The 18,354-nt window shown below is 42.9% G+C and overlaps 1 protein-coding gene across 3 annotated transcripts in view; it reads right to left on the bottom strand.

The window, feature by feature from the left end:
* Positions 1–18,354, bottom strand: part of LOC146855412 (uncharacterized) — a 658,880-nt gene that overhangs the window by 181,976 nt on the left and 458,550 nt on the right. For all 3 annotated transcript variants that reach the window (XM_085653183.1, XM_085653184.1, XM_085653185.1), the window contains 2 exons: positions 14,665–14,807; positions 13,110–13,170 (listed from right to left, as the gene is read on the bottom strand). In XM_085653183.1, coding sequence (XP_085509309.1) covers positions 13,110–13,170; positions 14,665–14,807 — 204 coding nt within the window. The remainder of the gene's footprint in view (positions 1–13,109; positions 13,171–14,664; positions 14,808–18,354) is intronic.

Below are 18,354 nucleotides of genomic sequence, written 5' to 3'. Positions count from 1 at the left end.
CTTGGGGAGTTTTCCGCACTCTGCGGAGCACGCAGAGTTTTTTCGATGTGATGACAGCTGCTGCGGCAGCGACACGCTTCTCTGGTGATGCGACGGCGTCTGCTGCGACGGCAACACTCTTCTCTGGTGATGCGAGGCGCTTCGGCGATGCAATGGCGGCAGCGGCAGCGGCGGCACGCTTCCTCAGAGATGCGACGACAACTGCTGCAGCGGCGACACGCTTCTTCGTCTTGAGTCGCGCTTCCAACTCCCAGTGACACGCAGTCTCTCAGAAGGCCCAGCTCCACAGCAGGCACTTCAGGTTCCCAGCAAGGGAACTCAGGGGAGCTGGTTGGTGAAGTCTTGTATCCCTAAGACTTTAGGCAGGAGGCAAGCTCTAGTTCAAGCCCTTGGAGATCTTCTTGCAAGTTGATGAAAGTAGCACAAAGTCCTTTCTCCTTTCTTTGGCAATCAGGCAACCACTACAGGCCAATCCTCAAACGGCACACAGCATAGGGATAGTCCCCTCCTGCAGTCTCTCTCTCTCTGGTTCCTCTCCTCAGCAAAGGTTCTTCTTGTTTCCCAGAAGTGATCTAAAGTTCTGGGGTCTGGGTCCCCCCTTTTATACTCATTTTCTCTTTGTTCTATGAAGGCAGAGAGGCCTTTGCCTAGTCCAAACCAGTTCTGGTCAGTCCTGGAGCACTCTGTTTACATGACTCCTACTTTCCTTTCACAGTTTAGGCCAGGGACATCAGACGCACCATAGGAGGTGGAGCCAGCATTGTGGAGGGAAGGCACAGCCCTATTCAGGTCCCAGGTGCAACTCCTCCCACCCATCTACATGCAGATCTCTCTATTCAGCCCTGTGCTGACTCACCCTATCTCCTGGAATTCCCCTGCCCCTGTCACTCAAACTCCAGACAAGGAATACACAACCTAGCAGAGGCAGGCTTGGCTAGTTAGTCAAGAAAATACCTACATTCTAAAAGTGGTATTTTTAAACACAGAATGTTAAAACCAACTTCACTAAAAGATGTATTATATCATTCTGAGTTCAGGCATACTAAACTCGAATTTCTACCTAGTTCCGTGAGCCAGTTAGGATTATAAGATGTTATAATCTAACTGCCCATTCTGGCCTATGGGGAACAGTAGCCTTGCAATAGTGAAAAACGAAAATGGCTGTAATTCACTATTAGGACATGCCACACACACCAGGGCATGTCCTTATACGTACAATGCACCCTGCACTTGGGTCTACCATAGGGGTATCTGATATGAAGAAGAGGGAAGATTTAGGGACTGGCAAGTGGGTGCACTTGGCCAGTCAACATGGAAGTACCAGACTGCACACAGGCTCTGCAATGGCAGACCTGAGACACACTTTTACAGGCTGCTTCTGTGGGTGGCACAACCAGTGCTGCAAGTCCACCAGCAGCATTTGATTTATAAGCCCTGGGCACACTCAGTGCACTGTACTAGGGTCTGACAAGTAAACCAAATCAGCCAATCATGGAATCACTAATCCATATATCAATTTACCATAGGGAGCACTTGCACTGTGGCACTGAATAGCAGTGGCACAGTGCCCACAGCATCTAACACCAGCAAAAACACATGAGGCAACAGCAAAAAATGGAAGGGAGACCCACGCCAATGGTGCCAGAACCAACAGTCCCCTTATGTAAAGGAGTATATGGGCAGCATATCATGAACCAACGGTGAGGATCTTTGTGAATGGAAGTCGCTCTGACAGGCTGATGTTGACAAGTGAGACAAGGTAGGGATGCCCCTGTCACCACTTCTCTTTGCCCTTATTGCAATTTATCAGACAAATTCCAGAGGTAAGCAGAATGCCGTTTGGGGGTGTAGCACACAAATTACATCTATTAGCAGATTACATCCATTTGACCCTGGGAGAAACCGCGACATTCACTAAAGTGACTATGAACTTTATGCAACAGTATGGGAGGGTCTCTGGCTTCAAAATGAATAAATTAAACTGAAATAATGCGGATGAGAGTGTCTAGACCAATTAGATTAGAGATCGAAGAGACTCTCCCTCTCAAGTGGACTACAAAGAGCATTAAATACTTGGGAATAAAGATCGCAACCACTCTACAGGACTCATACAAATTAAATTACATACCCTTTTTACTGAAATTAAAAATTGAATTAGCCATATGTTCATCTCTTGGATAGGCCGGATGAACATGATAAAAATGAACAGTCTGTCACATCTGTTGTACATATTCCAGGCAATACTGGCACTTATTCCCAAACAAGATCTACAGCAGTTACAGAGGCCTGTACTAATTTCACTTGACAGAAAAATAAACTGAGAGTGGCCGAAAGGTACTTCATAGCGCACAGGAGAGTGGGGAACTAGTGCTGCCGAATATATACACTTATAATGTAACAACTCAGCTCTAGGTAGCGTTAGAATGGCCCCCTTCATGAGACCGAGAAACACTGAGCCATATAGAAATGCTCCTATTGGGACACGCTGTGTTACCCAAGTCTACATGACCCTAAGTAGCGTATGTCTCGGATGTCACAAAGCCCATGTCAGGGGTCTTGGATAAAGTCAAGAGACACCACACCGTAATGATGTTAGAGAAACATGATGTAAGGGTGATTGTACGATGCTGAGAGATTTCTTACACGGCCAGAAGATGAATTCATTCTCCCAGTGCAAAACTGAGTTCCAAATCACAGAAAACGATAGGCTTCAACACTGCCAACTGCGACATTTGTGTTTACACCCAGTCCTCAAGGCGGTGTGGTCCGGGAACCAACATATTTCGAAAAGCTATTCACTAACTACAGCACCAGGAAGGGCCTATTACCAGCAATTTATGCTACAATACAAACTCTACTGGAAAGACATAGGTGGACCCACGTGTAAATGGGAGAATGCATTGGGAGGGGCGATATCATCGAAGCTATGAGGAGACATTCCGAAAATCGTGCAAAACATTCAAGTCAGGGAAACATGGTAAACAATTATTTACTATTGGTATAGAACACAATCCACACTGAAGCATATATTCTATAATACTCATGGTGAATGTCAGAGGGGATGTGGGGCGGAGGGGATGGCACGCCATATATGGGGGAGATGTGCGAACCTTATAACTTTTTAAAAATACATTTTGGGTTATATCAAAAAGGGACGGGCTTACCACTTACGCATTGCCTACTGGTAGTGATCTTGGGGTGCTCCCACGTGGATGGGCAGACTGCGCAAAGGATAGAGGTTAGTGATAGGTGATAGCGGCACACTGGAAAAATGAAAAAACGCTTGACATAGCTTCATGGGTTAGGTGACTGTGGCTCCTGCTGGTCATGGAGATGCTAACGTAGGACTTGAAAGACGATATATGTACATTTGCAGTGGCTTTGCAGCCACTCCTGGACTATATATGAAGGAAACCTCCTACTATGGTGCCCTGTCACACACACAGAGCTGCACCTGTATTGGTCACCGGAGACCAGGGATGGGGTGTTCTGTAGCGTGCGTACTTGGGATGTAGATGTCTGAAACAAGTGAAATATTGTATGGTCAACCGAAGCTCTCCCTGGTGAATAACACAGTCAGGATTATTAAGGGAATGAGGGGGACAAAAAGGGGTGTTTCAGACAAGTTGAGGTATGATGGATGGCTTTCAGAATGTCAGATTCATCTTTGTTGCCTACTACAAAACAATAAGATGTTTAAAACAAAAAAGCGAGAAGTCATTGATTCCAAGTATTCAATCATATCAGAACTTTGAAGTTCGCAGGAATTTAAGATCCATATGCCATTCCTTCACATACCCTTTTTTGATCAAAAGATTGTCATTACTAAATTTGAGTAAATAATCTGTTCTGGAAACTGGATAGTGTACCCAGGGTAAATGGAGCATTGTCTATCTGTGATAGGTTGTAATCTCCAATTGTCCCTTAAGTGCATTGGATTCACAAATGTAGCAAGTTCCATGGCTCTAGGTTTCACTCTATTTTGTGTACCTGACCTGTCAAGGATGGATACCAAGGCAACAAAATCCCCCTGCTGTTATGTGAATTAAATCAGGGGGGCCAGCTGAGAGACTATTTAGGGCCCGATTTAAAGTTTGGCAGACAGAGTAGGGTCTATCGGGATGGTGGAGGACATTACCTTCACCATTCTGAGGGTACTCAGACCACCGAATTTAGATATGACCACCGGCACTGTGGTCATCTTTGTACATTGAAAGCAACCTAGTAGTTTCAAAAACCAATTTGGTATACAGAGCTGCACGGAGGTATTTAGAGGTGAGGGCATATCCTTTTTCATTGATTAATTCAAGGCATCCTCCCCTTCGGTGCAAGCTCATCAAGCCTGACTATCATTCCAAGTAGTATACCAAATTGGTTGTTGAATCTACTAGGGGCTATTCTACCCCCATTTTTTCAGACTTGCTTATTTTTGCAGGTTGGCTTTTGAAAGATAGGCTTACAACATATATAAACAAGTAATATATTTTGAGTGCAGTAGGGATCACACTAGGTCCTGACGAGTAAAGTAGTGGGGACTGCTTACGAAACATGTTGACCCAGTTGGGGGCATCGTATTCAAGTATACCCCCTACACATCCCCATTTTAATGTTTCCAGCTAGGGAAGTGAATAACATTTGTTTTTTCCACTAGCCAGGGAATTTTTAATTTCTTTGTATCTTTCACAGACCCTACCACTCTCACTCCTTCACCACACATAGCCTATTTTCACAACAACAGTGCTCCCACGTATCGGTAGGTTGCAGCACGCCCGCCCCGTAGAGGGACGGGAAGACCCCTATGATGAAGCATGACACTATGGGATTCGTAGTGTGTGAGGGGTATTTTAAAAACACTTAGGGGCCTATGCATCAACAATGCCATTTGCGATTCCTTATTAGCGAAAAATAAGAAATCGCTAATAAGGAATAGCAAAAGGCTATGCATGTAGGAATCGCTATTCAAATAGCGATTCCTTAATATTCCTTATTACCGAATCGGTAATACCGAATCGGTAATAAGGAATACCTACCCATTCATTCCTATGGGCTTGGAGGCCCATAGGAATGAATGTAAAGCCAGTCTGTATTAGCGATTCGGTATTACCGAATCGCTAATAGCGGGAGCACTTTCAAGGGTGCCAGGGTGTCAAAAGGACACCCTGTTGCACCCCTGAAAATGATATGTGCACATATGTTGCACACACACATGCTCTAAGGGCATGTGTGTGCGCAACATGAAACTTTGAAAAATGCACAAAAGTGCATTTTTCAAAGTTTTTGCAAATTACCATGCAGTTCATCTTCATGGTAATTTGCTCCCCCTATTAGCGAAATCGCTAATTTTTTAACTTTGATGCATTGCATTTAAGGAATCTCACTTTGGGATTCCTTAAATGCAATCGCTATTTAAGGAATCGGTATTTAAGGAATCCCTATTTAAAGAATCGCTATTTAAGGATTCCTTAAATAGCGATTTCTGCTTTTGGGTTGATGCATTGGGATTGGGTATTTTTTACTTAATACCGGGAGCTATTACCGAATCGGTATTTTACCGACTGGATTTTGGGTTGATGCATGAGGCTGTATGTGCTTTTCCATGACATTTCATGGATCACTATTACACTTTTTTCAGAATCACTAAAAAAACAAAAAAATAATTTTACTGGCCAATATATAGGGTAGAATCATATTGTTTATGAAAAGTTGAACAGGAGGTAGATTCTATCTTTATACCTCTTTACTCCCTCCCCCAATTGTTATTATTATTTCATCCTCAGCCCATTTGCAATGGAGACCCCTGCGTGCCAAACTCTAAATCTGGCTTTTAATTTTCTTAGTACTTCATTTTGTGTTTTGGAGTGGGTATGAACACAGAGGACTTACAATTAGGAGGCTCTACATACTGGTGGCCATAACATATGATCCATGTTAGACTTTCCATCCTTGGTGTGGTTCCCCCCTAATGTTTTGCCTTCAGACCTCCTGTTTCTGCTTACTTCATGTTTGCTGGACTTAGGACTCAGCACACTTTACCACAGCTAACCAGTGGTAAGTGGTTGTGCTCTCTCCTTAAAGCATGTTCGACTGACTTATACCCAATTGGTATATTTAATTTTCTTCTAAGTCCCTAATAAAGTGGCACTACCTGTGACCAGGGCCTGTAAAGTAAATGCTACTAGTGGGCCGGCAGCACTGATTGCGCACCCACTTATGTAGGAGTTTAACATGTTTCAGGCCTGCCACTGCAGCCTGTGTGTGCAGTTATAAACTGCCATTTCAACCTGGCAAAAGGAATGTTTGTCAGGTCAAAACCTTCTTTTTAATATATATAAGTCGCCCCTAGGGTAGGCCCTGGACATCCCAGAGGACAGGGTGCAATATATTTAAAAGGTAGGATATGCAAATTTAAGTTTTACACGTCCAGGTATTGAAAAACTCTTACATTGTTTTTTAATACTGCAAGGCCTACCTCTCTAATAGGAAAACAGTAGAGTTACCTTATTACATTTTAAAATTGTAGTATCCAAATGGGAACAGGTAACCAGTTCATGTCTAGTACTTGCAGCCTGTTTCTGGGTCACATGACTGGGTGGAGTTGACCGTTGGGGTTTGTGCATTCCTCCTAGACAGCCACGCTCTATGGGGAGCTTAGATGTGACTGGATGGGTCATAACTGACAGGATGGGAGAATAGAGCTGGACCCTGCCCCACTTACACTTGAATAGGCTGTGTCCTGTCTCCACACAAACTGCTGCATATACCCTGTGGTTAGTGTAGAGCCGGAGCCAGGGCCAGGTAGGCTCAGCACCTGTGCACTTTAAAAGCCAAGACTCTAGAAGCTTCTCCCCACTTCAAAGGTACAACTGGGTATAAATATTGGACCTCAGACACCACCACTTCAGTACACTTCTGGACCTGTGAATACTCTGACAGGAAGAAGGACTGCTGTGCTGCTGAACGGACTGCCACTCTGTTGGACTGCCAATCTAAAGGGTTGCTGCCCTGCTGTGCTGACCTACTGCCTGCTGCTCTCATGTCTGGATGAGAAGAACTGGACCTGCATCTCTTAAACCAAGAACACAGAGTGACTTAAAAGGTTAAAGGGCTAGTTAAGAGAGACTCCAAGGGCTAGTTAGCTGACCTCCTGATCTGAAGCCTTAGGGACACAGCAGGCTTCCAAAAACCTTGCACCTGGACTCTGCTGTCTGTGAGTCTAATTTGCAGAGTGGAGCCACCCCAGTCTTGGAAGTGGGCTTAAGGTGCTCTGCCAGTCTCTGTGGCTCAAGCGGAACTGGTGCATCTCCTCTGCTGCGTGGTGTAAACCCTTGCACAATTGACGCATTGCCACTGCTGCATGGATTGGACCAGTTGCAAAGAGCCACATCGCCATTGTAGCCCCTTCAGATCCACAGCTGAGCAATGCATCCTTGGCACAGTACGACGCATCACTTGTTGACAGTAGACTTGACGATGACACTGGACTCTGCATTGCAGCCTGACAGCTCCTCTAAACCGTTTCATTGCCTGCACCCTCAGCACCGGACTTTGCATCACAAGCCCTGTCAACAGAATCTTCAATGATGACACAGGTCCTCACATCACAGCCTCGCCGCATCCCTGATCCAACGCATTGCTTCAGCTGCATGACCCTGCTCCGCAAACCAGGTTTTAAGGTACTCTGTTTAGCGGGCCTAACTGGGTCCCTGTTACTGGCCCACACTCCATTGCGGTGAGCCTGAACTTTTGACTTGGTCCCGGTATGGCGCAACCAGATATCCACAGATAACATTTTGTGCTTTTGGCACTATTGTCACCAAAATCTTTAAAATTACATATCTCCGGTTCCACAGATTGGATGTTTGATGTTTGGGATCCTTTTTGTGTGGTGTTTTTACTTTATTACTGTTTGAAGTGTTGCACAAATACTTTACACATTGCCTCTAAGTTAAGGCTGGCTGCTCTGTGACAAGCTACCAGAGGATGGAGCACAGATCAATTTAGGGCGGGCTTGTGAATCACGCAGACAAGGATTGTTGCTGCTGCTTGATCAGAGATTTTACCCCAGTCAACCATCAACCCAATTTCTTACAACCCATCGGGTACAACTACTTAACTACTTCAAGGGCACTACAAATGGCAGGGTCCAGTGGAGATGTATCACCACTCACCTGGGGCCCTTTGTGAAACCAGCATGAGCAAAACAGGTATAGATCCCCTCCTGACAAATTGGCATTTGTTGCCAAGAAGATGGTTTCCCTAATGAATACAAATTCAGGTTTGTGTCTCCCTGGAAATAAGGTAACCAACACTCATTTAATTTGATCTTGTAGCCCATTTACATTCAGGTTCCAGCCAAACGACAACTGCAAAGTAACGTGACTTTCTAGTTTCCATCCTCTCACAGTTTTAGTATTTTATTTTTAACCCCTATATGCTGCCTGCGTTTATGTGCAAGATTGACAAATGATGAAATAATACTTTTGGTTTCCTGCTTATTCATCAAACAATCACTCCTTTAACACTACCATTTGAAAATTTCATATGACGCACTCAGAGATAAACAACCCCCAACAGAACAAAGTGCCTGTCAACCTAATAACAGCAACTAAAAGAAAAATTAAGGAGTCTGATATCTGGGGGCATAGTTACCATTGTTTCATACAGCACAGTGTAGCAATCAAAGTTGCTGCTTTACTTGAAAGGGATAGAGCAGGCCAATGCCATATTTACATAGATCTCTTGTGAAAGCTTTGTGCTGGAAATTAAATATATTTAGTCTCTGCGTCAGTGTACATTACTTTGGTGACTTTGCGCTGGTGCAAAGTGTTAATAAATTTGGCCCATGTTCCCTTCCCAACAGCCCCAGTGGGAGACTTATGATTATAGCAACTCATGTTGACCATAAGGGCTGCATGGTAACAAGCATTGTTAAGAATCGAATGGAAAACCAATATGTGTTCAGAAAGAGTAAGAGATGTGGATCAAAGAAAGGATGGAAAACTAAAGGTGACTCCTTTGATTTATAAAGCAGGGGGGGGGTGCAGTGGCAGGGGTGCTCCTGACGACCCAAAACTCCACCCTGAAATCTAGAGAACACCACAGCTGGGAAAGCCTCATAACACCTGGTTAGTTACCGATGTACATTGTCCAAGGGAGGGCACTAGTCATATGTCTTGGCCTTAACCTGCCTCATAGATGCAGCATCATCATGCTATATCCCTCAGCCCTAGTCATAGTGTCATCTAACCAATCGCACACTTCCAGTTCATGGCAAGTAATGACCATCAGGTACATTCCTGAGCGTAGCCAGAAATGTCATCATGTATTACAATCCAAGGTCTCTTAGGCATCTTTTGACACATTCAAAACTCTTCCTGTTTTGGATTGACCTAGTTGTGAAATCAAAACTGATGTATTCTCGTAATGTGTCCCTCACTTTTTATTGTGTCACTTGAAATATTACATCTCAATCCTGGTAGTTGAGGAATCTGGTTATTATGGCGCTGGGTGGGCTCCTAGATAGAGGAGGTGAGATCAGAGCCTTGTGAGAATGCTTGATGCAGAAGAAGGCAGAGAGCTGTTAAGGGTTTGGGACCATTTGGTCCAATCTTCCATGAAAAGGTCCATATTTGTGCCTTTGACTTGTTGAAGATACTTCTGAAGCCATACATTGTTTCTTTAACAGATGGCTTCAACATTTACCACTCTGTAAAACACAGCAGGAGACTTCTGAGAGGAATTCACACTTGCATTCAGTTGGCAAACTCCAAGCCTAACTTTTTTAAAGTTAAGCTCAGTCAAACGCACTCTTTCTGACATTTTTGGGCCATCAGCAGGTAAAAGATTCACTTATATATTCATATAGTCTCTAGTGTTAAAGTCCATATCTAAAGTTATTTATAGTACAATTCGGGAAATAAGCCTGCAGTGTCAAGCGGATGATCCAAGAGGAAAGAGGAGAGTAACATTAGGGATGTCCAAGATCAGGGAATTTACAAAGCAGGGACATGCCTAGCACACTGGGCAAGGGCAGACAGAATAAGGAAAGCCCTGAACTCAATTGTAATACACAAATGAAGAAGGCAAACAGGAGGGAGGGATAAGCCACTTGTTTCCCTCTCTGGGGTGGTTAAAGGGACATAGAAACAGCACAGCAGAGTCGGTGCTGCTCCCCAAATACCCAAAGCACTCTGTTCCAGCAGCCTCAGCCAGATGTTTCCGTGACTTTTACACTGTATGTCACACAGCCCGAGCAATTCTCTGAGAAGTGTTAGGGTAGCTGAACTTTCACTGCCAATTAGAGAGATATGTCATACCCTGCTTACGCCACACTACTGTGTGCAGAATCCATTTCCTCCAGTGTGCAGGCCTGGTCTCTTAATTCCCCAAATCATTTAGAACAGGACATTCATTGGGAGACGTGACGTGGTCTACGAGGTCAGCTGATATACATCCATCTTGCGCATTGCTTTGATTGTTTCTCATGTGCTCAGAAACTTAGCAGTCACCTGCTAATGGTTTACCAATTATGGTTTGGGTGGAAGAAAACAATACCGCTGCATTTCTACTGTTTTGCAGATGTTTAATGGTGATTAAACAGTGATTAACAAGAGAAATGGCCAGAGCTACTCCTATTGATGGAACATGCTGCCTCAACTTAAAAGTAATTTAAGAGATGGAAACCTCTCCACAAAGACAAATGGTTTTCCACATACGGCCCAATCAGGAGTGGGCCATACTAAGGCCATGGTAATACCATGTACAGTATGAACCTGATTTGGCTGGTAACTACTGTGCCAGCCAAATCAAGATTGCTGGCCAACTCATGATCGACCCCATAAAAGTGAACAAATGTTTATGGAACACAAAGAGACATTAGAAATTGCTGAATATGTCATGTAACCAGGATTTGTGTTATCTAAGGAAGATTATGTATTTCTGAATGTATTATACATCTAAGTAAACAAATACTCTAATATGACCATGTATCCAGAACACAACAAAACATAATTGTTTCTTGAGGCACAGTAAGTGTTAATTGTTCCCCAATTTAATAGTACCTATTTCATCACAAGCAAGAGAATGAAAGCCTGAGGCTTCCTGGATCCAAACTTATGATCTGCCCATTGCATGCACAGAGGTCTTTGCACCTTTTGACCTCCATGTTACCTGTGAATCTCTGCAACAAACACTTCAGCCTACAGAGCAGTCTTCTGCAATTTGAAACTGATGACCTCCATATAACCAACAGTGCACCGGAGGCAATAACTACAAGAGCTAATTTACTAGTATTGGTAAATGAGATGTGCTGAAAGCACAACCTCTGCAGCGATTACTGGCTCTGTTTTGCTTTAAATAAAGGTCATAACTCTACTGCCAGTCTGTCCCAGGCCAGGTAAACTGCATCTGCCTAAACCTGACTCGGGCACAATGGGAAGGAATGAACTTAAGGATCGACATTTACTCTTTGTCTTATCCTTAGTGAACTAGCGGGAAGGTGCCACTGTTATGCGGCTTGCATTTAGCTTCCATTTCAGTTCTTGTGTTAATGTAGCCTCATTTTGTAATGGTGCTTTGTACATGTTTTTCTCTTGTAAAAAACGGTCCTTGCACACATTTACTCCTGATAGGCATGGATGACTTGTAGTCTGCGCATTTAGTTCCAGGGTCACACAAATTCAGAACATTAGGCATCATTTTATTTTTTGTGCCCGCAAAATGACGACTCTTCTGCTTCAGTCTAATTAAAACACTATCCTGCAAGTTTGACACAGTTTGATTAGCTTGCTGGTTTATTATTTAAACTTCATCTGTGCTGAATCGGTGAGAGGTGCACTTCTTACCGGAGTCATCATGGAACACAGCTGCAATATGCAGCCCTGTTATCCCAGATCGTCATCCTGCGAAGGAAGATCACTGTACAACCAGAGGTGCTTCCGTGTATGCACTAAACCTGGGTTCCTGACATATAATATCAAGGTATGGGATTAGGTCAATCCAAAAGAACGTGCAGATGGGTATTTCCTATATGCTCTCTTTAGCATAGAGGCTAACAATAGATAGTAACATTAGCAACAATCACCATAATTGAATGTTCATTACAAGAATGTGTCTCACCTTTGTTAAAATTGCAGTTCATGTTTTATTTGCAAAGATTAGAGATTTTCAATAAATGTATGAAAATGCAATTTTATATCTTTATTTTGTGACACTTTGGGCATGCAGGAGTTACTTACAACCCCTAGAACTCTGGAGGTTTAGGTGTTTAGATGAGGTACTGTGAGCAAGCCAAACAGGACAACATTTACTGTTTATATAAGAAGACTCAGTTTCGGTATTATAAAATTTTGTTCTAAATACCCAATTATTTTAGATTACTCGGAACCATATAACAGTGTTAGGTGAGAGAATTTAGAGGGTAAGGACAAAGAGCATCAAATGCTCGTAAGAACATTATTAAGGGGATGGTCCCTGTGAGTGTGTGGGGCGTGGATCAGCATTTTATACTCATTTTTTTAAAAGTAATTCTCTTTGAAACGTCTGACCAGAATTATAGCACTATGCAATGAACTTAAGTTGCTGTTCGCTACTGATGCGTAGTTTATGGCATTTTCTCTATTTTGTGCTTGTAGTGCAAGCTATTAAATCATAATTCCTTAGCGTGCAATTATTTATTGTATTACACCCGCTTTTTACCCAATTTCACAACGGGCAACTGGGCATTTATAGTTGTGTGGAGGCTACTTGCGAATAGTCACACAAAGGGCACAGTACTGTCTACAAGCTGCCATGGTTGAAGGCTAGCCATTGTCTTATTAATAAATACCAATAGCAGGGACTTGTGAATGAGGCAGGTGCTGCTGTGACAACAGGTGTGTAGAGGTTTTAAAAACAAATACAAAGAGTGTGATCTCTATAAGAGACTGCATATGGTACAGATACTTCTAATTGCAGCAACTAGAACTACGTAAGTCCATGATAGCGAAAACATTTTAGTAGAATTCATACAGGTAAGGTAAAACATATTCTAATTTAATTGCTGAGTTGCTCAAGTAAACTAGATATTGGCAGTACAATTTCTACAAAACAAAAAATATAAACTAGCTTACCTTTATTGTGTACTTGATTGTTTCTCTTTCATGACAGATGTGTAAGAGTGCTCTTATAGACCTGAAATGTTTGGCGAAAAAAGTAGAGATACAGCTTAGTTGATATAGCCAATCATGTATTATAAAACCACTGGGAAGTCAAGATGCAAATTCTACTTTGAAGCTTTTGTACCACTTATGCTGGTAACAGTCTTGTATGCTTTATATCATATAATATGACAAACCAAAACACTCAAAGTGGTATTGAATCAATAAGTACAATGTCTAAACAGAAAGGGCTTGTTTTAAAGAGCACTGTTCATGTTTATTGTAGAGCGTAGATAGTCAAATAATCTTTAGATACAGATGATTCACAAATTAATATTCTTCAGGGATGAACAGCCAACATGTGTTGTGTCACTACAAGACTTTTTCATGGCTGTAAAATATTAGCAAATAGGGCTGCAATATTGTCAGAGTCTCCTCTCATTATAACACCGGCCTCAAGCAAGATACAAGAAGCTGAAAGACACAAGTAACACAAAACATGTTTGTGTGTAGAAGTAGCATCACTGCATTCTGTATGCTTGCTTAGTGCAGGGCCCAGATCATTAATTAAAGTAGGAATTGCCTCTTTGGTGAACCTGTACCAACCATAAACTTCCTTATCTGTTTTATCAAATAGCGTCACCTTCTGCTTGAAAATACTTTCTCTCCCCCCTCATCCTCCTCTGTGGAATTCCAAGATTCAGTATCTTCTTCACGAAAGCATAGTAAGCCATTGCGAAACATTGTAATGCATTTTGGTTCCACCCTTTATACTTTGCACCTAGTACCACCTGCTTCATTTTGATAGTATTTTGCATGTGCAAAATGTGGTGTTTTAACAAACTTCCTATTTGAGAATTCTTTGCACATCGAAATATCGATTCGCCTATTGGTAATCGCTTTTAGTGATTTGGTATTTGCTATTGAAAAAAATAAGAAATCACTAAATATTTGTTGCAGTGTACTATTTTAAGAAATACACCATTAGCAGTTCCTTGCAAATCAAAAACAACCTAGGTAGCTGTTCCTAACCAGTTTGCAAATGGTTAACAACTCACTATGTTTTCGAACATAATGCATCTATTTATGGTTTCATTGCTAACTGCCGCCTACAATAACCGCCCCTGATATTTCTACCTGACTTTACATGAGAAATCACTAAAACTAAACTGTGTGCAATTTATTTGCAACTGTAATGTAAGAGCATCATTTTCAAATTGTAAGGAATTCTTCATGTGGCCCTATCTACACTTAAAATATCACATAAATAATATAAATTGATTCTTCAAACGATATACTTACAATTTTCCTTTCATTGCTGAACAGTAGAACACTTCTGACTGCCCTTGCATCTGTAGGTCTGAGTGATGTGCATGATTCTACCAGTTCATTATTGTTGTTGACTCGCTTACACAATGTTTGGTACAGAGACATGACAAGTTTAACTTTGGTCAATGGGTTTGTAAATGCATCTGTCCTATGTAGGTTCAATAGTCTGCTCCTCGAAAGGACCCTTTTAAAGACTCACCTGATATTTACTCCAGGTTTTTCTTGGGTCCCCATCATTGTGTAGGTTTTTCCTGAACCAGTCTGTCCATAAGCCAATATGCTCACGTTATAGCCATCCGCGCACGATTTAATAATGGGATGAGTTTCAGTGAACACATCTTCCTAGGAAGAAAGTCAAACTCAAGTTTATATTTATTTGAATAATGACTTGGATGCAATACCCTCTGGGTGAGTTGTAGCTTTTTATGAGTGAATAACGCCCTGACTAGTGACTAATACCCCAAAACCTCATTTTACATTTAATTCCATCTTTACTTTTAAACTGTTCACAAAGGCAGATACCATTCTATAGAAGGAGGTTGTACTATTCAAGCCATTCCTTGCAGTGTTCCCATTAGTAAAAAAAAAGAACTATCAAAACTATCACCCAAAAATCCTTAAGTAGGAACTCTATAAATAGCTGTTTAATCAAGTTTGTCAGTTTAAGGAATATAACCAATGACTCTTGAGAACCATTGTCTTTTTTTGTAGCCTAAATACACTCGGGTTAGCTTTGTTTTCTATATCTCAAAGTCTGGGAAATGTGGAAAAGCTAGGGACATGAAGGCAGGGAGTGATGGCAAAAGTTGACATACATATACAAACATACATTAACATACATATATTACCTACTGGAGGTCACCAGGAGGTAGTTATATTTAGCACCATGTTGCCATAGGAAAATAGTTTTTGAACTTGCCCATACCTTTGGCGCAGATTGACGAATCTTCACTAAACGTTCCCAAGAAATGTACCCCCATCATTCTGGTTAAGCATGGAACATTTTGAAGGGATACATCAAATGGGGGCCGAGAAAAATGGTGTGTGTGTAAAAAAAGTGCATTTCCCATGTTAATTCCCATACGTGCTTCAAACACTACTACAGCCCAAACCGCTTGACGAATTACACCGAATTTGGCAGAAAGGTAGCTTTTGGTTTGCAGATCAAACTTTCAGGGATTTCATGTAAATCATTTCAGTAGTCTTCGAGAAATTAAAGGGAATCCAAATTTGTATACCTATAATCGCAAAGCCCTCGCAAAAATGAGGAGCTTGTGCAGAGATCTGCAGAGCTCTGATTGGCTGCCAACACTTTAACAGGAAGTGTTGGCAGCCATCGTGTGGCTCAGCTTCAGCCGAGTCCCAAGAAAAAAACACGAAAAAAAAGAAAAGGGTGCAGGGTAGGAATACCCTAACCCCTTAGCCTTGGTCCTGGGGTCTGAGGTCTGAAAGGGACTCTGTCGGGACAAAAAAGCATTTTATTTTTTTATTTGACTGTGATTTTTTAAAATTTCATAAATATTGCTGTGAATTATGAAAAAAAGCATGCTCTCCCATGCTTGCTTTAAATATTGCCCCCGGGTGGGCTAGGTCCCAGGGGCATGTGCATTTTAAGTAATAAGGAGGGGTTGCACGGACTCCCCTCCTAGGGCTTCTTTATGGCCCCGGGACCACCACCTTCCTGGGGATCTTGCTTATATTAATGCAGCGGGATGCATACCCCCCCGGGTCCCAGGGACCATCACCTCCCCAAGGCTTTAACTTAAAAAGTAAATAGGGAGGTGTGCGGACCCCCCCTCTTGAACCACCACGTTCCCAGGGCTTTAAATTTAAAATAGATAGGGCGGCTGCGTGGAACACCCCGGCCCTAGGGACCTATGACCTCCCCGGGGCCAATTCATTTTTTTAAAACAGGGCCAGCCCATGCAAACAGAAGGAGGTGGCTGAACAGCCCCCCTCCTGGAGCCATCAATGGCCCTAGGGACTGCGACCCCCCAAGGGCTGTCTCCTGCTATGTTTCAGGGTGCCCACCCACATAGTTGTTTACTTTTACTTGGTGGGAGCTTTGACAGCTCCCACCAAGCAAAAGCAAACACTCCAATTCTAGCAAGTGGGAGTTGTCAAACGGCTCCCGCTTGCTGGAAGCGGAGTTCTCATCTTTTTCTCTGTCCAGAGATTTGCGGGTAGGAAAGGAGATGAAACTATTGCTCTTACATGCAGGGAGCTGCAGTTCCAGCAGCTCCCTGCGTGCAACAGCAATGCTGGCTCCCACAGGAGGATGTGAGCCGTCTGGGAGCATGGGGGACTTGAGGCTCTCCTTGCTGTCCCCATCCTGTACACTGGGTAGTCTGGGTGGGATGCAGAGCACCCAGGAGACATGGCCGGGCCCTAGGGGATAGTGACCCTGTGGCCAAAGTTGGCCCAGGGAAGAGGTCCCCCTTCCCCATTTAATTGTGACCAGGCCCCGGGGTATGGGGTTCCAGGGTCAAAATTGAACCGGGGAGGTGGGCCGCACAGCCCCGTTCCCCATGAAGTTTGGTAGGGCCTGAAACTAACCCTCAACGTGAGGCACTTACAAAACAAAAACATAGCAGGTTGAAGCTCCACTTTTGTAAAGTACAAATGATCCTACCTTCTAGGTTTGGCGAAGAATAAGCAATTGTGTTTTTTCGGCAATTACATATTGAAAAATGATCTGAAATCTTTTGTGGAGGTGACTGCATCATTGATCTATTGGAGTGCATTCTGTAGGTGACTGTGGCGAGTGGGTTCTTTGTTGTCCTGTCCTGGTGAGAGTCATGGTTCTATTACCACAAGTAGGCAAATGTGCAAATCACTTGGAAATGTCGCCCATTTGGCCCTGCCCACCTCAGTAGTATGCAAAGGTCTTCCTGTCTTTTGCCAGAATGATGCCAAGCTTAACAACCACCCCCCAACACATTTTCTGCTGGTTTTGGTGAGGAGTTCTTGATGCCGAGGAATATAAGGACATCTCCTCCAAACAAAGAAGCACTTACTATAGTTAAGAAGAAAGTCCCTTGTTTGGTGGAGCTTTAACTCTTTGTATTCTCGTTGTCTTCTCCATAGGAGGATTCATATTATCATATATTTCTGGAGAAAGACACACCAGGAACAATCACATTGCCAAAACGCACACAAGGTCACTGGTGACATTTCCTTGTTGCGCAGCTGTAGTGTAGAATATGTACTGGACATGTACCCAAGTAGTTAGCACTTAGTAATTAACCAGTAGAAAGTACTCCACTTAGCTAGATATTTTATGCAAACCTGTGGCCTCTTTTTGGATTAAAGGGCAGGTGCGGTTCCTTTGTAGCCGAGTCACTCAAATAGCTACTGACAAACCTATACAGACACTTAGACACCCACTCAGGCACGCAGATACACACTGATAGACTACCTCAGACACTGATACACTCACTCACATACCTACTCAGACACTCATACACCCACTCACATACCCATAGTCCCACTCACTGACCCATTCAGAGACTCAGGCCCCAACTGACAGGCCCATACAGCTACTCACTCAGCCACTCACAGAATCATACACCAACTCATAGACCTACTTAGAGACTAATGCACCCACTCACAGGCTTACATCCGAACTCATGGAGGCACTTGAAACCCACTCAGACGCACTCAGAGACAAACTCAGACACTCATGCACCCCCTCAGACATCCATCAGAAACTCATACATCCACTCAGACACCCAGTGAGACACCAATGCAGCCACTCACACAATCACAGGTTACAGTTAGGAAATAGCATTTTTTTTTTAACTTAGAAATTCACTTAAAAAAACAAAGGTAACAGGGACGTTATAGTTAGGAAACAGCATTAAAAAAAACCTTAGAAAATTACTGAGAA

Source organism: Triturus cristatus, chromosome 4_1, assembly GCF_964204655.1.
Source record: "Triturus cristatus chromosome 4_1, aTriCri1.1, whole genome shotgun sequence".
Taxonomy (NCBI): domain Eukaryota; kingdom Metazoa; phylum Chordata; class Amphibia; order Caudata; family Salamandridae; genus Triturus; species Triturus cristatus.
Note: the sequence above shows the minus strand (reverse complement) of the source record. Positions and strands in the feature narration are given on the sequence as shown.